Source organism: Oryx dammah, unplaced genomic scaffold, assembly GCF_014754425.2.
Source record: "Oryx dammah isolate SB20612 unplaced genomic scaffold, SCBI_Odam_1.1 HiC_scaffold_11179, whole genome shotgun sequence".
Classification (NCBI taxonomy): Eukaryota; Metazoa; Chordata; class Mammalia; order Artiodactyla; family Bovidae; genus Oryx; species Oryx dammah.
In genome coordinates this window covers 1-18,858 of record NW_024080572.1, presented here as the reverse complement: position 1 = coordinate 18,858, position 18,858 = coordinate 1, and the positions used below count along the sequence as shown (strand labels likewise).

Genomic DNA, 18,858 nt, shown 5'->3' with positions numbered 1-18,858 from the left:
GTGGGCCTGGTGGAAGTAGTGGTGGAAGGAGATGGGACGGAAGTGGTGTGGGAAGTGGGGATACTGGATGCAGGGCTCGTGATTCTGGTGGAAGTGGAGGCTGGCTCTGTGGTTGTGGTAGGAGTGGATGAAGGCACACTCGTGGATGAGGTCAAGGTACTGGTATCAGTGGGTGTAGGGCTCTTGGGACTGGCAGAGGATATGACTACAAGAGGAGAGGACACCTGTGTCTTAACAGACTCTTTCGAGTTGTCGCTGGGAGGAGTCACTGCGGGTGTGTTCAGTGCACTGGTGCTGGTGGCTGGTGAGGTGGTTCTCGTTGCCTGAGCGGTCATGGTAGTGCTGGTAGACACAGAAGAAGTGCCTAGAGATGGAGCTGGAGTGCTGCTAGAGGGGAAGGCAGTTGCTGTGCTGTGGACACCCATGAACATGGATGTTGAACTTGGCCTGGTGGCTGAAGTTGCTTCAACACTGAAAGTTGTGTCTGTATCTTGGGTAGTGGCAAAAGATGAAATATTTGTGTCTGTGCTTGTAGGTGAGGTGCTAGAGAGAGCTAGTGTGGAGCTGAGGTTGGTGGTAGAGGTCACTGAGACAGTGGTGCTCCTGGACGTGGACTCAGTTGTGGCTAGTGTGGTTTTCCTTCCTGCGGAGAAGCTGGTTGAAGATGTGGTACCTGGGGTTCTTTGTGATGCCATTGATGTGGGTGTTACTATGTTCGGAGTCCCAGTCTTGTCTATTTCTGTAATTGAGGTGGTTGGCAATGTTGCTGTAACTGAGGTGACTGGGTGTGAAATATAGGTGGGAGTGGTGATTTCTGTTGGGGTCGTGGTCATAGTAGTAGTGGGACGTGGAGGGGTGGACGTAGCCTGGGTGGTCGTTATTATCAAAGTGGATAGAGGGGAAGTGTTTGAGGCTGTAGTGGGGACTGGTTCTGTGGTCAGAGCAGGTGAAGACTGAGGCTTACTCATGGGTGACGTCAAGGTATTGGTGGTCACTGAAGTGGAAGTAATGGTTGCCGGATAATTGTCTGTATTTGTAGGTGTGTCTGAGGATGTGACTGGGGGAGCAGAAGCAGTCTCTGTCGTTACAGATTCTGTAGAAGCATCAGTGGTAGTGAGAAATGTGGTTTTCCTGGTGGAAGAAGCATGAGATGTTGGGTCCCTCGTCTCGCCTATCTCTGCTGTGGCTACAGTGGAGGAGGGTGGGGCCGTGGTTGTGGGAGTTTTCCCTGCAGTGGTGACTGTCGGGAGACTGGTCACGGCAGAGCTGACACTCTTGGTTGTTGACACGGGATAAGTACTGCTGATGGTTGTCCGTGGTGTCTCTGTCCCAGGGGTGGTGGTGTGAGAGCTGGGGAAGGACACCTGGGTCTGGCTCACGCAGGTGGTGCTGGGGTAAGTGGTGGTGATTATGAGGCTCGTCGGATTGACGCACTCTGTCGAGCCCATATAGACGATCATGGTAGGTGGGCTGGTTTCAACCTTGAAGACAAACTTGGATGTGGGGCTTGTTGGGGAGTTGGAACTGATGGGTGATTTGAGCACTGTTTCAGACAGGGATTTCGAGCGGGGGGAGGTGCTGATAGTCTTGGGTATGTTTTCCCTCGCATCAGGAGTGGGAGAAGTGTTGGGGCTGTTCAGTGGCCACTTTGCTGTGCCTTTGGAGTGTGGGGGATTCCTCAGAGCAGTGCGCCAAAGCTCATTAGAGGTGGATGTGGCCGTGGCTGAAGTTCCTGTATTGGCAGTAGAACAGAGGACCTCAGTGGAAGGTCGGCCTGTCACCTTAACACCGCATAGGTTACTCCCCCAGGTTCCAGGTACGTGTCACAGAAGGTAGGAAGTGCCACCAGTTATTCCCCCACCAGAGCACTTTGGGGCTGGGGTCCTTCCAGGTTTTAAAGGCCAACATCTGTCTGCTCCCCGGGGCAGCCTCACCAAGGGGAATTGGGATGGGAAGGAAACCTTAATCCTTTGCCCACGTGTCTTCCAGCCTTGGGATTGAGACAGACAGGGACCCGGGACCCTTCACTGCAGTGCTGCAATGATTTCACCTAGACACACCTCTCCCTGGGTAACAAAATACAGAGAAACTATATGGGACTACTGTGCTACTCTGTGCTTAGTCACTCAGTCGGGTCTGACTCTTTGTGGACCCCATGGACTATAGCCCTCCAGGCTCCTCCGTCCATGGGATTCTCCAGGCGGGAATACTGGCGTGGGTTGCCATGTCCTCCTCCAGGGGATCTTCCTGACCCAGGGATCAAACCCAGGTCTCCCACATTGCAGGTGGATTCTTTACTGTCTGAGCTACCAGGGAAGCCCATATGGGACTATTATATGGAATTAAAATAACGGCATGCATTGGCAGTTGGAGCAATATTACGGACAAAAGATACAGAGACCAAAAACTCAAGCACCATTTTTAAAGGGTCCAGAACAAAGAAGCGAAAGCAGGGAGTCAGGAGCAAAGAGCAGGGTCCTGCGCATGCCACCTTCACACAACGCCACTTAAGCGGTGGGCAAAACACCTAAACCACCCCTCCGGCCCACCCCCTGGACATGCATGTACCATCACCCCACATAAGGTACAAGCTCGCCTCCCCCTCCTCAGGGAGTTATCAATAGCAAGCAAGGTAACCTGCTATTTATTCTCGCTTCCCCCTTCTGCAGCAGAGGCCCCAGTACAGTTTTGCCTGAAATTTGGGTCTGGCCTCTTGTCAATGTCTATGGATTGGAGAAATCCAAGAACCCTGGTCAGTATCAGGATGGCGGTGCTGAGCACGCAGGTTCAGCGTGCTACCTCCTCCCATCGCCTCTCCCTCCCTTCCTCCTCACACACCCATGTTCCCCTTACTCTGCTCCTCTCACCTTCACCTGCTGCCCAGAGTCCTCGTCTGGTCCTGTGCCCCACCCTCTGGCTCACCTCTGCCCCTCTCCCTGTGACCCACTGCTGTCTAGGCTGACTCTCCTCTTTGGAGAGAGAGACAGAGAACCCAGCCAAACCTGGGGTGGAAACATCATGGAGTTCAAGAGATGAGGGGTCAGAGAGCAGAGATCTCAAAGAGAATACCAAAGGGGAAAACAGACTGAAGCTCAGACTTCATTGCGTTTGAGGGGCAAGGAGACTGGACCACACGCTGCTGAGGGTCAGGACAGAAAGGAAACTTCCAGAAAGAGACACCTCAGCAGGCAGGCATGAGTCCTTGAGACTTTAAGTCGCAGCCTTGAGTGTTGATAATAAACACAGATACATTTTCTATCATTTATTCTATTTAAGCCAAGGGATTAATTAGTTTACAAACACGAGTCCCTCCCTACAGATGTTGTCAACCCCACCTTGTAGGTGGTAAGACTGAGGGTCAAAGATCTCATGACGCTGAGGGTGACCGGCAGACACAGCAGTTACAAGCAGGAAACACCCAGACCTCCTGTCCTCCTGGGGTTAGTGTTCTCAACTGACTCATCACGTCTTTGAGAGCTGGGATTTCACTTCTTAGCTTTGCTGGGGTGGTGTCGCGGAGGTAAGGCAGGGGATTCTGAAGATTCCTGGCCCAGAGCCCTTGTCGCCAAGAGCCAACCCTGGAGATAAGTGAGAGGGTGGACTGGGGGGACCTCTGTGTTGGGAAGGTTTAGGATGGGCTCAGGAGTAGACCCTGGGGTAGGAGCAGAGGGAAGAGAAGTGCAGAGGAATTCCAAGGTTCCTAAGGAGAGGGAGAGACCCCATACCAGCTGGTCTCAGAATCACCCTTTGGGAGCCATCAAGATCTCCCCCACCACCCTGCCGAGGACATCTGTGTCCAGAAACGTGGGCTGGGTTGGGGTAGGATAGTCAGAGGCAGAGCTGGAGGAGGGGCCACCGTGACCAACAGTGGAGATGCCCCAGAGAAAAGAGGGGTTCCCAGGGCAGACGCAGGTCCCTCAGGAGGGCTGAATGGATGGAAGTAAAGGGAGGGGTGGGGCTTCCCCGGGGACTCAGTGGTAAAGAATCTGCCTGCAATGCAGGAGACACAGGAGGCGTGGGTTCAGTCCCTGCGTTGGGAAGATCCCCTGGAGAAGGAAATGGCAACCCACTCCTGTATTCTTGCCTGGGAAATCCCATGGACAGAGAAGCCCGACGGGCTACAGTCCATGGCGTTGCCAAGAGGCAAACAACACTGAAGCGACTGAGCAGGCACGCACAAAGGGAGAGAATCCAGGCTGGAGGAAGCATCAGAGCTGGGGGAGCAGGAGCAACAGGACGAAGGGCGCTCTGCAAACTGAGTCCCAGTGGGAAGAGCACTCTTCCAGAAAGAGGTTATCCCATCCAACTGATGCACGCCGACTCCTGCAAACCTGCTCGGTCCCGGGGGGAGAGCAGCACCCCTGGGACCCAGCTTCCCTCCCCTACCCCACTCGGTTCTGGCCGCACAGAGAGCTCTGAGGGACCCCTCCTCGGGCTCCTTAGACCTCAGAGTCCCCCCAGCGCAAACACACACACACTCTGCCCTGGCACATCAGGACGGTCTCGGCAGCCCTCCCCCACCGCGCCTCCTCACCTGTGGACCCCAGGAAGGCCCTGAGCATCCAGAGGAGACGCAGCACCCTGAAGAGCTGCATGGGTCCGGAGGCACCACGGAGGCTGGGAGCAGGGCCAGCGCCAGCACAGGGGACTGCAGCGGGGAGGTTGCACGTATGCACAGCAGCACCAGAGGAAGTTATCTGCCCTGCTGGGCGTGGGAGCTAAGCACAACTTCACCTTTGCAGGGCTCCACCTTCCCCCTTTCCCCCCACCCCTTCTCTGGATCTGATGTTGCTGCAGGGAGGGTGGACTACCTAGAAGATAAGACAAGCCCAGGGGGTGTCAGCAGGAAAGAGCTCCAACCCCAGGCTGCCTGGGCCACTCAGCGCAGTTCCTAGGACATTGCCCTTCCCTCTGCCGGCCCCCCACCAAGAACTTGCAAGACTGGACGGAGAACTCACTTGGCCAAGACCTTGGACTTTGGAGTCTGGGGCCTGTCCTCAGTTTCATTTCCAGCTGCAGCGGGGAGGGGTACCGAGATGGAAACTTGTTCTTCACTCCCTCCACCCTCACTCTTTCCCTTCTCAGTCCATGGGGGAGGGACAGTTGGAGCAGAGGGGGCAGATCTCAGCTGCTGTTCGGGTTTTAAGACTTTCTACAGGTTGACCCACCCAGCAATATGTTGTTGGTCCAGCTATTCAGGTAGGGTCCCTGCATCTATGAGGTCAAACCACATGTGCTTCCAGGTCATTTTCCCCTGACCCTTTAGAGCCCATTAGGATAGCCCCTTTGGCTTTCTGAGCCACTTCTCTATCTCTGGTCTTTCCCCCAGCCCGTACCCATTCCTGGGATTTGTCAGTTTCCACCAGATCAGCAAAGGGTGGCCCAACGTCATAAATATCGTGAGTCACAACTGGGCTCAGCATGGCTAACCCTTCCCACACCAGGTAGTGAGGGTGGACGGGAGCATCTTAGCTCTCATTCCTGCAGTGAAGGTGGCCCAATCAGGGCCTTTGAAGACAGGGGCATAGGCTGCCTGTCCCATTTCCAACTCTTAATGAATTTGTTGTACCTCTTCTATAGACTTCCAGGGCCCCACATGCCCAGGAAAGTCCCTGTTATGGGGCAAGCCTCCCTGCAGGGTAGAATAATCTGACCTATAAGGAAGTGAGGACCTTGACTCTCATTGTCAGCAGCGTGCGGGCTTGTCAGATGATATTGACTGATTCTGTACTTTGTCTCTGCCTCCTTTGGATCAGTGAAACCACTGCTCCTCAGATTCCATGCCTGCTAACTTTGCTACCTTTCCCTAGTCTTTGGCTAGAATTTAGCGCCTACATCCATAAGCTCAGCAGGTGTGTATTCTGTCACCATGAAAGTTTCCTGAATTGGGGGCATCTCCCCCACCCCGCAGCCCTGTCTGGTGGTGCTGTAGCTATGCTTTTGTGTTTCTTTGTATTTGACTGGGGTAATAGTTGCACTGGGGTTCCCTGGTGGCTCAGACAGTAAAGAATCTGCCTGCAGCACAGGAGACCTGGGTTCTGTCCCTGGGTAGAGAAGATCCCCTGAAGAAGGAAATGGAAACCCAGTCCAGTATTCTTGCCTTGAAAATTCCCACGGACAGAGGAACCTTCCATGGGGTTGCAAAGAGTTGGCCACGACTGAGCAATTAAAGCTTTCAACAGTTGCACAGCTATGTGAATATACTAAAACCCACTGAATTGTACACATTATAAGGCTGAATTAATAGTCCAGCTCAATAAATAAATGTTTTTAAAAACTAGTAAATATTGGATGGGGATGGGAGTGAGGAAAATATTAGAAAATACTGTTCTCAGAAAAAAAATCGGTCAACCGAAAGTCAGCCAAGAGATGAGTGGATAAACTACTAACTCTGATCACTGAATCTCTCTAATTGATGAAGTAAGACTAAAAGCAATGTGAGGGCTATGGTTAAAAGACAATGCTTCTATTATAAAACCTAACGGCATAAAAATAATGTTTTGTTAATTGAGAGGGGAAGAGGAGGCATGACTTCTTTACCTTTTACAGCCAGAGATTTATATACATCATTTAAAACTAATGAGTAATAAACTTACAAAAGTATCTAACAATACAAAGGTAAATATTAAGGAAAGTAACAAGATAAACAGTACGGTCCTACTGCATGGCACAGGGAACTATATTCAGTACCTTGTAATAGCCTATAATGAAAGAGAATGTGAGAAATAATATATATATATATACATAACTGAATCATTTTCCAGTACACTGGAATCTAAACCAACATTGTAAATCAACTATACTAAAAGAACTAAAAAATTAGAAAATGAGAATATAATATATACAAGCAAAGGAAGTGAAGTGAAGGACGGGAAGCCAGAAGAAGAAAAGTATCAATATATTGATCTCATTATTGCTCATAGTGGGGAATTAAATCCTAAAGAAACAGAATTACATATAAGTTCCATATTCTATAATAGTGACCACAGTAAAATTGCCTGATATTCCAAATTGTCAGAAGAAACATACAGAAAAGAAAGCAGAATCCAAACAATAAAAGAGTTTTTAAGTTATAAAGCATGGGTGTGGGGGGGAAATGTGAGGAAAGAAAACAGCTGTCCTATAAATAAAAGTAAATGAATTTAGATTAGCTGCTTCCCTGGTGGCTCAGATGGTAAAAAATTTCACCTGCAGGGTAGGAGACCCAGGTTCGATCCCTGGGTCAGGAAGATCCCCTGGAGAAGGAAATGGCTACCCACTCCAGTATTCTTGCCTGGCAGGCTACGGTCCGTGGGGTCGCAAAGAGTCAGACACTACTGAGCGACTACACGTTCACACACTTTTAAAAAAGACTTTAATATTGGCACACAAAGGAAAATTCAACTCTATTGTATACAAAAGAAACATCTCAGACAAAGTGATTCAGAAACTTAAAAAAAAATACTTTAATTGGATTGGAGTCTAGTCAATTTCCAATGCTGTGTTAGTGTCACTTGCACAGCAAAGTGATTCAGTTATGCTTATACATATATCAGTGTTTCTTAGATTCTCCTATCGATTCAGAAACTTTTGATGGCCGAACGTCTCCTAGACAAACGCAAACAAGAAAGCACATGTCATAATATGAATCGATTTCTTCTTCTTCTTTTATTCTTTCATTTCTTTCTATACATTTTTATTATTTTTCTTTGGAATATCTGCCAGGGCACCCAAGGCTAACAGTTTTGGCAATCTGAGTGTGAGCAGTTAGAGCACAATATCTTGAAAGGAAGCAAAAGATCCAGTGTGTCGATCACAGACATAGTTGCAATACAAAGGAAAAGAGGAAAAAAAATCCGAGTACTGAAATGTATCCTGGTTATAATTCTTATATTAAAATTTCATTGTTTAATCACTAATCAAGTCTGACTCTTTGTGATCCCATGGACTGTAGCCTGCCAGGCTCCTCTGTCCATAGAATTTCCCAGGCAAGAATACTGGAGTGGATTGCCATTTCCTTCTCCAGGGGATCTTCCTGACCCAGGGATTGAACCCACATCTCTGGCTTGGTGGGCAGATTTTTTACCACAGAGCACCTGGAAAGCTGGGTCAATATCAGATCTTTCATTTTATCACTGGTGTAGTCTACAATATGGATATACCACAGTTCATTCATTCACTGCTGGATGGACATTTGAATTGTTTCCAGTGTGTGGCATTTCTTTGAGAACTGAAGATGTCACTTCTCTAGTGCAAACACCCAGTAGGGTTAGTGCATATTTAATTTACTTGTGAGAAATGGAATATTTCCTGCCATATTGATCTTGGTGAGGCAGCAATGAGTGGTGGCCTGAAGCGAGATCTTAATTCCCTGTCCAGGAATTGAACCTGGGTGGGGCTTCCCCGGTGGCTCAGATGGTAATGAATCTGTTTGCAATGCAAGAGACCAGGGTTCAGTCCCTGGGTTGGAAGGATCCCCTGAAGAAGGAAATGGCAACCCACTTCAGTATTCTTGCCTGGGAAATCCCATAGAGGAGCCTGGCGGGCTACAGTCCATGGAATCACAAAGAGTTGGAAATGACTGAGCTACTCACTTTTCACTCTCAGCCTGGATGAAAACCAGGAATCCTAGCTGCCAGACTAGCCAGGGCCAGAGGCTAGAAGCTGTTTTTCCCTGAATCTTTGCCCCTAATGAAAAATGCATTTATCACAGAGGCAGAAACTGTAAATGCAGGTACTAAGTTCATTACCTGAGACATGGCATTTATGTAGGTCAGTTCTTCTGGGTCTTTGTCTTCCTTCAGGCCAGTTATCTGGTTTATTTTTCCACATCTGATTTACCCTGGATGGGCACCTACCCCTCAGCCAAGATGGATCTCAAAGTGACAGCTTCTGGGAGGAGCAAGACTCATTATGGCCTGGAGATATCCCCTGACTTTTGACCTTCAAGGAGCCTTGTCCCCAAAAGGGGGTAAGTGGAGATTCCTTAATCCTTTACTCAAACAGGGTTTTGCCCCTCGTTGTCCCTGCCACGACTATTATCTTAGGATGTTTACAAGAAAAAAAGGCTAGCTATTTACCCAGTTTCTGTTGTTACTTCCTTTTCAGAGGGCAAATAGAAGGCTGATTGTAAATGCCTTAACTGGAGCCCATTTAACTCTTGTCTCAGGAAATTCTAACAGTTGTAAGTATCCAGCCTGAAGCTCACTTCTTCATGTCCCATGAAATGCAAACAGAAGGCCAGTTGTAAATATCTAACCTGGAGCCCCAAGGACACTCAGAAAGGAGAAAACTACCTGAGACTTAGCAGACATCGCAGACTGCAGCCATCCCTACCAGTGAGCCCCAAGGGAGCTCAGGATGTAAAACAAAACAAAAACAGGCTACTGGCCCTGGATTGCTGAGATGGATATGAGAGGAACTATTCCAGGGAGCCCAGACTCTTGCATCTTCCCATACCTAGAAAAGCGCTAACTTCCCTAACTTGGGATCTCTGGCTTCCTTTAATTAACAATAATCTTTTGTTGTTGAGACCACCTGCCCTTTGTTGCAAAACTTCTATATAACCTGGCTCCTCCCTTAACCTCCTCGGAGAAGTTCTCTCAGGGTTACTTGAGATGCTGTCTCCTCTAAAAATTCCCACCGAATAAAACATAACTCTCGATGTTTAGATGGTGAATATTTTTTAAGATGACACTTGGTAAGAAACTGCCAAACTCTTCTCCAGAGTGTGGCTGTAGCATTTTGTGCCTTGGCAGCAATGTATAGGAGTTTTGCTCCTCATCCCCATCAACACTTTACCAACTGTCAGTGCTTTTTAATTTTAGCCATTCTCATAGGCGTGTAATGGTACTTCATTGTGGTTTAATTTGCACTTCCTTAATGACTAGTGATGCTGAACATCTTTTGACATTCTTACTTACTACCTATATACCCTCTTTGGTGAAGTATATGTTCAAGTCTTACTCATTTTTTATTTATTTTCTTATGGCTGAATTTTGAGAGTGCTTTATGTATTCTGAATACAAGCTCCTTGTCAGATACATGATCTGTGAATATTTTCTCCCATTTTGTAGTTTATTTCATTCTCTTAACAGTGTCTGTCAGAGAGCAAAGGTTTTAATTTTGACAAAGCCCTGTTTATCAATTTTTTCCTTCTACAGATGGCACTTTGGGTACCACAAAAGATGCGTTCTAATAGCAGGGTGTACAATTCACAATGATGATAAGAAAGTTATCTATGTACCACTTTGCAAAGCATTAATGTTTTTAGAGCTATACTTATACAAAATAGAAGAAGGAACAGACAGAAGCATATGAGCAATAGAAAACTAATTCATTTCTCTAAGCCCAGGAAAAATCAAATGGATCAAAAAAGAAATACATGTAGAAAGGGTCTGACAGAATCAAAAGAGCCTAAATATCATGATAGGCCAAGTCCAGTTGATCTATACAATGAATACTGCATCCTGAAAACAGAGAACAGACCTCTTTAGCAGCTGCCAATAGAACATCCACAAACAGTACCACGCATTAGAGCAAAGAATGGAGAAGGAAATGGCAATCCACTCCAGTACTATTGCCTGGAAAATCCCATGGACAAAGGAGTCTGGTAGGCTACAGTCCATGGGGTCGCAAAGAGTTGGACACGACTGAGCGACTTCACTCACTCACTCAGAGCAAAGAAAGAGAAAACATTCCTCTCTAAACCAAAAGAACTAGGCAATATTGCATCAGTGGTCAGGGAGGGGTCGGAGAGTTGGGGCCTGGGGCTGTGCTGGACTGTGGGTCCTGTGAGCTGCTCAGAAAATGCTAATCTTCTCTGACCACAGCCAAGGTCTGGGGATCCCATGCCCTCAGGCCCTGGCCTGGCAGAGGAGGGCAGTATCCTGCTGTCATCTCCTGCCATCTGGAGAGTTCTCTGGGTGTGGTGTTGGGTGGAGGTGTGAGGTTCCTGGAAACTGCAGAGAGCATCACCTGTCCTTCTACCCCAGAGTTCATCCTGCCCTGGCTCTTGCCCCTCAGAATGCTGGGGCAATACCCTCGCAGCTCTCACCCTGACCCCATGGTCTTATGGAGTCTCCAGGTCTCTGGAGGAGCTAGGCTTACCCATTAGAACCAATGGAAACTGACCTAGCCAGAGTCACCCACCTCCTTGGGCCAGCCCTGAGCTCTTAACGTCTGGGGGAACAGACAACAAACCCAACAGACTCCTAGCCCCTGCTCCCACCCGCTCCTTGAGAAAAATGGGTCCTCCAATCTTGATGTTCCCTTTGAGGATGGTCATGGACCCAGAGAGCCAGCCATGGACCCCTTCCTTCCCCAGTGGGAGAAACCAGCACTCTGAGGCCCCTAAACATATCCTCTGATATCCTTGCTCCTCAACTGAGTGAAGAGACCACAGCATTAGAAAGAAAAAGACATACAACAGTTTCTTTGAAAATGCTATATTAAACTACAATGCTATATTATGTTCAATTGGGTGAACTGGAGACTTGCAGACTTCCTCTCCCCAGGTGAGGTCTTCCTGCAAAGGAGGCCGGGCTCCTGGCTTCACAGGTTACAGCAGAGATGGGGGTGAGCCAGGGAGAGGAAGGGGGGGAGGTGGGGGAGGGGTAGGAAGTGGGGGCACTACGGGAGAGGAGGGAGAGTTAGGGGAATGGGGAGGAGGGGCTGAGGGAGCTTTCCCACCTCAGGGCCCCTCCTCCCCTCATCTTCAGGGACCTGGGAACCTACCTGCCACCCCCCACCCACCGGGATCCAGGGCCCTTAGGGGTGACAGGAAGGATGGGGACTCAGAATGGGGGACCTGGTCTAGGGAACCCCAGTTGAGGGTCCTAAGATGCAGAGGGCATCTGTACCTACCTAGGGAGTGGGGTGGGGAGGAGGGAGGATTTAGGAGTGGGGCATGGAGATGTGGGGAGCAGGGGGGATTTAGGGTTGAGGATAGAAAGATGAGGAAGAGGAAAGTATGGAAACGGGGAGACACAGGGCGGGAGTGTGGGGGAGGAGGGACGCGGGAGTGTGGGGGAGGAGGGACTTAAGAAGAAGTGGGTTCAGAGGGGAGAGGGTTAAGAAGTGGTGGAGGGGCACAGCAGGGAGTTACAGAAGGACAGGGGAGGAGGCTGGGACAGGCTGCAGGCTGCTTACAGGTATGGCGGGGAGGACCCGGCTGGCAGTAGGGATGCACACAGGAAAAGGAGAGGCAGAGGCCTGAGCCTCGGGGAAGGACATGAGGACTGGGATGTGAGTGAAGCCATATGAGCATGAAGGCCGACACAGGAAGGTGCATCGGGACAGAGGTCGGACCCAAGACACCCGGTTTCACTATAACCAACAGGAGGTATCAGGAGCAGTGGGCCACTTGCATTTTACAGGTGACAAAACCGAAGTTCAGAGAAGTTACTGACTTGCCCAACGTCCCACAGTGGAAGAGCATGGATTTGAACTGGGTCTGCAGGTGGGTTTCACCCAAGATGGGGGAAGGATGAGGGTAGGCGGAGGTCTGTTATGCCCTAGGAAGCCAGGAGACTGAGCCGCACGAGCCCGCGGCCATCTCTCCAAAGGCAGTGCACATGGTTCTCTCCGCTGTCCGGGCAGGTGGAGAGGGCAGTGGGGCTCACGGTGAGGACAAGACCACCTCAGGTCTGTGAATATGCACCTGCCACAGAATTCACAAGACGGGGAGTGAGAACAGGGAACCGCCCTGCGGGGGCCTGGCTAGGAGGTCACTGCCTCCTGTCCCAGCCAGCCCCCTGCCCTGGGAGAGGGGCATCAGGAGCTGGACCTGTGACAGCTCCTTACCATCAACCCATCCCGACCCCTCACCCTGGCATTGGTGTCCACGGTGTCCAAGGCCACAGAGAAAATTTTATCTTTACCTGAGAATGAAAAGAGAACGGGGAGGAAGAGGAAGAGGTGGAGAGTAAAAGGGGGAGGGAAGGAAATGTGAGGAAGGCAGGGCCTCAGGGCTTTCCTGGGCCCCTGGGCCTGCGCTGCAGGGAGGGCCTGTGCAGGACCTGGGCCTTAGAGTGGGGCATGGAAGCAGCGAAGCAAACTCTAGGGCAGTAGCTAGACGCCTGTCTTGGACAAGAAAAGTCCTCTGGTCTGCCCAGACCGAAAATGGTGCCCAGTGAAGCACCCTCCAGCCCCGCCCTTCTCCAGGAGACAAAACTCACCTCTTCTGTCATCCTGGAAGGCAATGTTAGAAAAAGCCGGTTTTGCACTCTCATCCCAGGTCTCGAACAACTTCCTGTCGTCCCTGGACCTGCCAGAAGGCCACCGTGTTGTCAGAGCAGGGTAACCTGGTCCGGGACGCCTTTCCCTCACCCATCCACCCCCAGCTCACTCACCTGCCTCGGCCTTGCCTATCCCTCCTCCGGGAGCGCACGACGAACACGCTCAGCGCCACCACCAGCAGCAGCAGAAGCAGGGCCCCGGCTCCCGCCAGGCCCCCGACCAGCGCCTTCCAGGAGATGGCCACCTCGCAGCGCGGGCCCCAGAACCAGTGCGTGTCCGTGGAGAAGCAGCTGGAGGAGAGGGTCACAGGTCAACACCCTCACCACCTCCCGCGCCATGACAATTAGAGCCCCTAGACAACCCAGGTCCTGGCAGGTGGGCGGGGCTCCACCAGGAGACGAGTGGGCGGGGCCGGAGGGGCCCGATGATTCTCCCAGCTGGCTGTGGGCGGGGCCTCACCGGCAAGAAGGACCACTCCTCTGCAGAACGCATTGGCCCTGATGGCAGTCAATGGCGCCTTCCACACGCGCTGTGCATTTGGTGACACAGCGCAGCTGGTTCTCCTCCAGGAAAGGGAAGTAGAAATCCTCAAAGCCTTGGGCAGCAGCGCGGCGACAGATGGCTGGGGGGTAGGTAGGGGGTGACGTAAAGACCTCATCCATTTTACTCTGGGGCCTGGCTATGGTAATTCTGAAAATGGATAGAGGACTGCATTTCCGCGGGTGGCGTGTCAGCGGGTAGACCGTGGAATTAGATGAGTGCAGGGAGGCTCGTCACCCTCTCCTCACCTTCTCTGTTGATCCTTCCCCACGTGGAAGCTACTAACAAGGACCTGAGAGGCAGCCCTGCCAGGTCAGTACCACCTGCCTCCTCAAAAGGTCTCCCCTCCTCCCTGGGAATTTCAATGGACAGATGTCCCTTGTGGGAGGGGTCCCGGCCACCTGGGGCCACTCAGCCCTTTGCCCCACCTCTCACCTTCAGGTGACAGCTCCGTCCTGGTGTTGTTGTTCACCTTGATGGAGTCAGGCTTAAAACACAAGACTGGGGGGCCACAGGCACGGGTGGAATCGGGGGAGGCACAGGAAGGGACAGAGAGCGCTCTGTCAGTATGGGGGAGGTTTGGATGGGCCATGAAGGAAGGCTCCTTGGGCCTCCCTCATGTCCCCTGAATAGCCAGGGGTCCTCAGCCACCCGGGAGACCTTGAGCAGCTCTCTCTCCCGCAGCTCCTAGGCTCTGACAACCCTTCCTTAGGCTCAGCCTTGACCCGGTTTTCTGTGGGCCTGTCTCTCTTCTCCTGTCCTGCCTGAGGTACCACAGGGCTGACACCTGCCCCCCGTAGGCCCCTGTGTGAGTTGGAGCAGGCTGGGATGGTGGCTGTGACCCTGACCCCTCCCTCCAGCCCCAGGCCCCCAGCCTCTATTCACCCTGGTCATTCTGGCAGCTGTTCCCATCCTGGCTGACATTCTGGAGCTCCTCCTTCAAGGCCACCTTCACCTTCTCATACTCCTCCTCCACCTGGAGGCTGAAGGGTAACTCCAGCAGGACTAGATATTCCACCACGATGCTGCCATTCCTGGGGGCGGGGGTGGGGGTGGGGTGCAGAGAGCCTTAAAAGGTGCCCAGCCCCAAGCCACCATACAACTGTAGAAGGGCATTTCCAGACCAGCCACAGCTATGCAGGTGTTGGCAGGAAGGGGCAGAGGCAATGAGATGGGATTCCAGACTGATTATGTCCAGAAGGGGCTGCTAGCTTCTCTGCCTTGGGCAGCCTGGGTAGGCGGGACAAGGAATGATTGACATTCTCTTTGTGTTCCCTCAAGCCATAATCAAACCAGGCCCTTCTGGGCTCTCTGCCTCCCTCTTGCTGACCCATCCACTAGACCAGTTGCCAACCGGAGAGACCAGCTGTGGTCCTGACACCAGGCACCAGGCCTCAGGCACCACCTCCCTGTAGATTCCAATCATTCTGCATCCAGCTGCTTCATGGAGAGGGGAGACATCCCTCCTACAGAGGAATGAATCCTGAAATGATCCCCAAACACCCTTCATGGAGTAGTTTTCTTGCCTCCTCCATCCATCCCTCTCTTTATGACATTGAATGATTCCGAAAGCAAGGGATGGCTTCTTTGGCCCTTCTTTGTGCTCCCCACCCACCACCACACACACTTAACACTGCCTCCACGGTCCTGGAAAGGGCTCCTACCTCAGAGAAAGGATCTGCACCTCCTTGAATCCCTGCACGTTTTGGTAAATCTTCTTCATCTGAAATGCCAAGGATCCCGGCTCACATCTGAACCTCCAATCAGAGGGCACCCCCGGGCCCAAGCTACACTCCAAGGGCATACCCCTGAATTTTGCCCCCTTCCTCCTCACCTGATCCTGGAAGGCTTTTGTGAAATCCCTGTAGACCTGAGAACTTTTGTTATTGAGGTCCGGGGAGAACTCCTGGTTGACAGACACCTCCATGTCCACTTCAGCATCCACTTTGTCTGCACAACATGCTTCTGGTCATTTCACGATCTCTTCCTGCCTAACATCACTACCACCACGCTAACCCAGAAGCTGCTCCTGTGGACCCTCTCCATGTTCCCTGAGGACTGACTGAATACCAGGAGAGAGAGAGGTAGGATTTCTGGGATGTGTTGTCCTGAGATGTGAGAAACACTGGAAGTTGGGATGTCCCACAGTCAGTTCTGTAGTCTCTCAGCTCTTCCAGTGTGAAGCAAAATAACAAAGGTGCCTATGTCTAGTCCCCAAAACCTGGGAATATGTTATGCTACATGACAGGGAGCAATCAAAGAGGCAGATAGAACTAAGGGTACTGATCTGCTGATTTAATATTGGAAAATTAACAAGGTACATCCAGTGGGCCTAGTATAATCATAAAGTACATAGAGAGAGGAGGAGGAAGGCAGAAAAGTCAGAATCACTCAAAGAATGATGTAAGTATGGAAATAAGGAACAGACATGTAATGCTGCTGGCATCAAAGGGAGCCAGGGGGCCTTGTGACAAAGAAGATGGGCAGCTCTCAAGTCTGGGAAAGGGCAAAGGAATGGATTCTCCCCTCGGGCCACCAGAAAGACCCAGTCCTAGGCAACACCTTAATTTTAGCCCTTCAAGACTCATATCCGGCTTCTAATCAACAGAATTACAAAATAATAAACTCGTATTGTTCATTTGTAAGTTTGTGGTAATTTGCTACAGGAGAAATTAGAACCTAATACAACTCCAAGCAACACAAACTGGGAGGAGATGTCTGAAAAGAGAGTGACCCCAGGGACCTCCTGGAGGTAAGGGTGGAGAGTAGTCATGGTCTGGGGTTGAGGAGAGCACGAGGGAGAAAGCAGAAGAGATTTGGCAAAATGATTGGGCCCGTTTGAGGCAGTGGCACCTCCTGAGAGAAAGTGCAGAGACCAACTCACCCATATTTATCTCTTCCACAGCGAACTCGCATCGGGAGCCATAGAAATTGCTAAGGCAGGAGCAGCGGCCCTGCGTCCAGGTGCCACCATTGTCACAATGGCCTGGGTAGCGAGCAAAAAGGGGAAGTTCAGGCCAGGACTCTCCTTGGTCATGGGAATTTAGCAGGAGAGGGAGGAGAGGCACAAGGAAGCAGGTGGTCCAAACCTGGGGTGGTGGTCTCCCTGGACTGTGTGGTCATCTGGGTTGTGGTTGAAGTTGTCCTGGATGACGTAACAGTGGAGAGAGTCGTGGTGGTGTCCGCTGGTATCCCTGAAGCACTGCTGATGGGTGCGCTGGGAGTTGTCAACTTGCTTGTAGTCGTCACGGAAGATGAAGAGCTGCTACTTGGTTTCGCGGTCAGTGGGAGGCTAGTGAAGGCCGTTACGCGTGGGGTAGTTACAAAGGTGGTGCTGATCCAGGTCCCAGGGGTGGATCTTTGTGTGCTCGGGAAAACCGTGCTAATGGGAGTGATCCCAGAGCTGATAGAACTAGGAGCAGCAGTCTGGTTGGTGGGGTGAGATTCCAGAATGGAAGTAGAAGTGTCCGGTTTTACAGGGAACAGAGTTGTCGTGGTTGTGGAACTGGGAGAGGTGGCCATCTCAGTAGTAGAGGTAAAAACTGACAACGGGACGGTGGGTGTAGAGGTAACTTCAGGATTTGGACTCACTTCGATACATGGTGTCGTGGGAGAGGCAGACACTATTGTAACTGATATGGACTCTGGACACGGGGTGGTGGAAGACAGAGTCAGCATGGTGGTTGTTCGGGTAGGAGAGGTCATTAGGGAAGTCACGGCCGGGGAAGTTCTTGTCGTTTCAGTCGATGAAAAAGTAGGAAAGGTAGTGACAGAAGGGCCTGTGTTTTCTGTGCTGGACATTTGAGAGGAGGTAGAAAAAGAGCTGCTTGTCGTGGAGACCCCTGAACTTGGGCCAGTAGAAGACAGAGATGATATTGTTATTGCAGGTATTGAAGAGGAGATGATGGTACCAAAAGGGGTACTTATTGCATTAGTAGAAGTACTCAGTATAGGGAAAGCTGAAGAGGGAAAGATGCCTGAAGTACTGAGAGCTGTTATGGAGGTGGGTGCTGTTGCCGTGCGTGTGGTCCCAGTCTTGGCCGCTTCTGTGGTTGAGGGAGTGCGAGAGGATGCTGTGATCCCGGTGGCAGGGGGAGACCTATGCGTGGGAGTGGAGACCTCAGTCCTGGTTGTGGTAAACGTCCCGGTCGGAGGTGAAGGGGTGGACGTGGACTGGGTGGCAGGGATCGTGGGTAGGGTAAACAGAGGGGTGGGGGCTGTGGTTTCAGTGGGTACTGGTTCTGTGGTTGTGAAAGATGGAAATGATACAGGCGAACTGGATGCTGTCAAGGTACTACTGGTCACTGGCGTAGAGACTGGAGATGTCTGAAAATGGACTGTGCTCGTTTGAGTGGCTGAGGATGTGATGGGAGAAATAGAAGTAATATCTGTTGTCAGAGACTCTACAGAAACGGTACCAATAGGAGTAGCTGTGGTTCTCAAAGTGGATGAAGCAAGCGGGGTTGTGTCCCTCGCTGTGGCTGTTTGTGTAGAAGCTGCAGTGGAGGACAGTCCCATGGAACTAGACTGATATGTATCTGTATCAATGGTGGTGGGTGCCAATGTGGTTTCAGCTGTTTCCTGCATTGAACTAGACGTGCTCAAGGCAGATGAGGTGGTACTGTCTGCCTGAGAGGTCCTGGTACTGCTGGTGGGCATGAGAGAAAGGCCTAAGGATGTAGCTGGAATGCTGGTAGAGAGGAAGGCACTTGCTGTACTTTGGGTGGAAGGGAACACGGATGTGTCACTAGGCCTAGTGTCCAAGGTTGTGACAATATTAGAGACTGTGTCTGTATTATGGGTGGTGGAGGAAGAAGATATGATATTTGTGCTAGTGGCAGAGGGACTAGATGGTGCAAGTGTGGAGCTGAGGTCGGGTGTGAAGGTTGAGGAACCAACAGGATTCGAGGATGTGGACTCAGTGGTGGCTGGTGTCGGGGTAGGGGCTTCTGTACTGACAGAGGAGGGAGGTGCAGTCGTGGATGTGTGCACGATCGTGGAGCCAGGGAGAGATGCAGTGAATGCAGGTGTGGCCGTACTCCCGGTGGAGTCGGTGGTTGAAGAGGTGAGGATCGCAGTGGTGTGCACTGTTGTGGGGGT

General features: G+C 51.1%; 2 protein-coding genes across 2 annotated transcripts; both read right to left on the bottom strand.

The window, feature by feature from the left end:
- Positions 1-6: 6 nt before the first annotated feature.
- Positions 7-4,755, bottom strand: LOC120860756 (mucin-3B-like; the record flags this gene model as incomplete). The annotated part of the gene is made up of 4 exons (XM_040236488.1): positions 4,535-4,755; positions 588-1,732; positions 241-387; positions 7-159 (listed from the first exon to the last, which is right to left on the bottom strand). Coding segments are annotated over exons 1-4 (1,506 nt in total), but the record flags the coding sequence as incomplete, so codon positions are not given.
- Positions 4,756-12,598: 7,843 nt separating this feature from the next.
- LOC120860755 (mucin-3B-like) lies at positions 12,599-16,627 on the bottom strand. Its single transcript, XM_040236487.1, has 9 exons — positions 15,593-16,627; positions 15,423-15,481; positions 14,644-14,792; positions 14,194-14,259; positions 13,678-13,840; positions 13,332-13,508; positions 13,158-13,246; positions 12,808-12,860; positions 12,599-12,640 (listed from the first exon to the last, which is right to left on the bottom strand). The coding sequence occupies exons 1-9, from the start codon at positions 15,683-15,685 to the stop codon at positions 12,599-12,601; spliced, it is 891 nt and encodes a 296-aa protein (XP_040092421.1). The 5' UTR covers positions 15,686-16,627.
- Between the last annotated feature and the right edge of the window lie 2,231 nt (positions 16,628-18,858).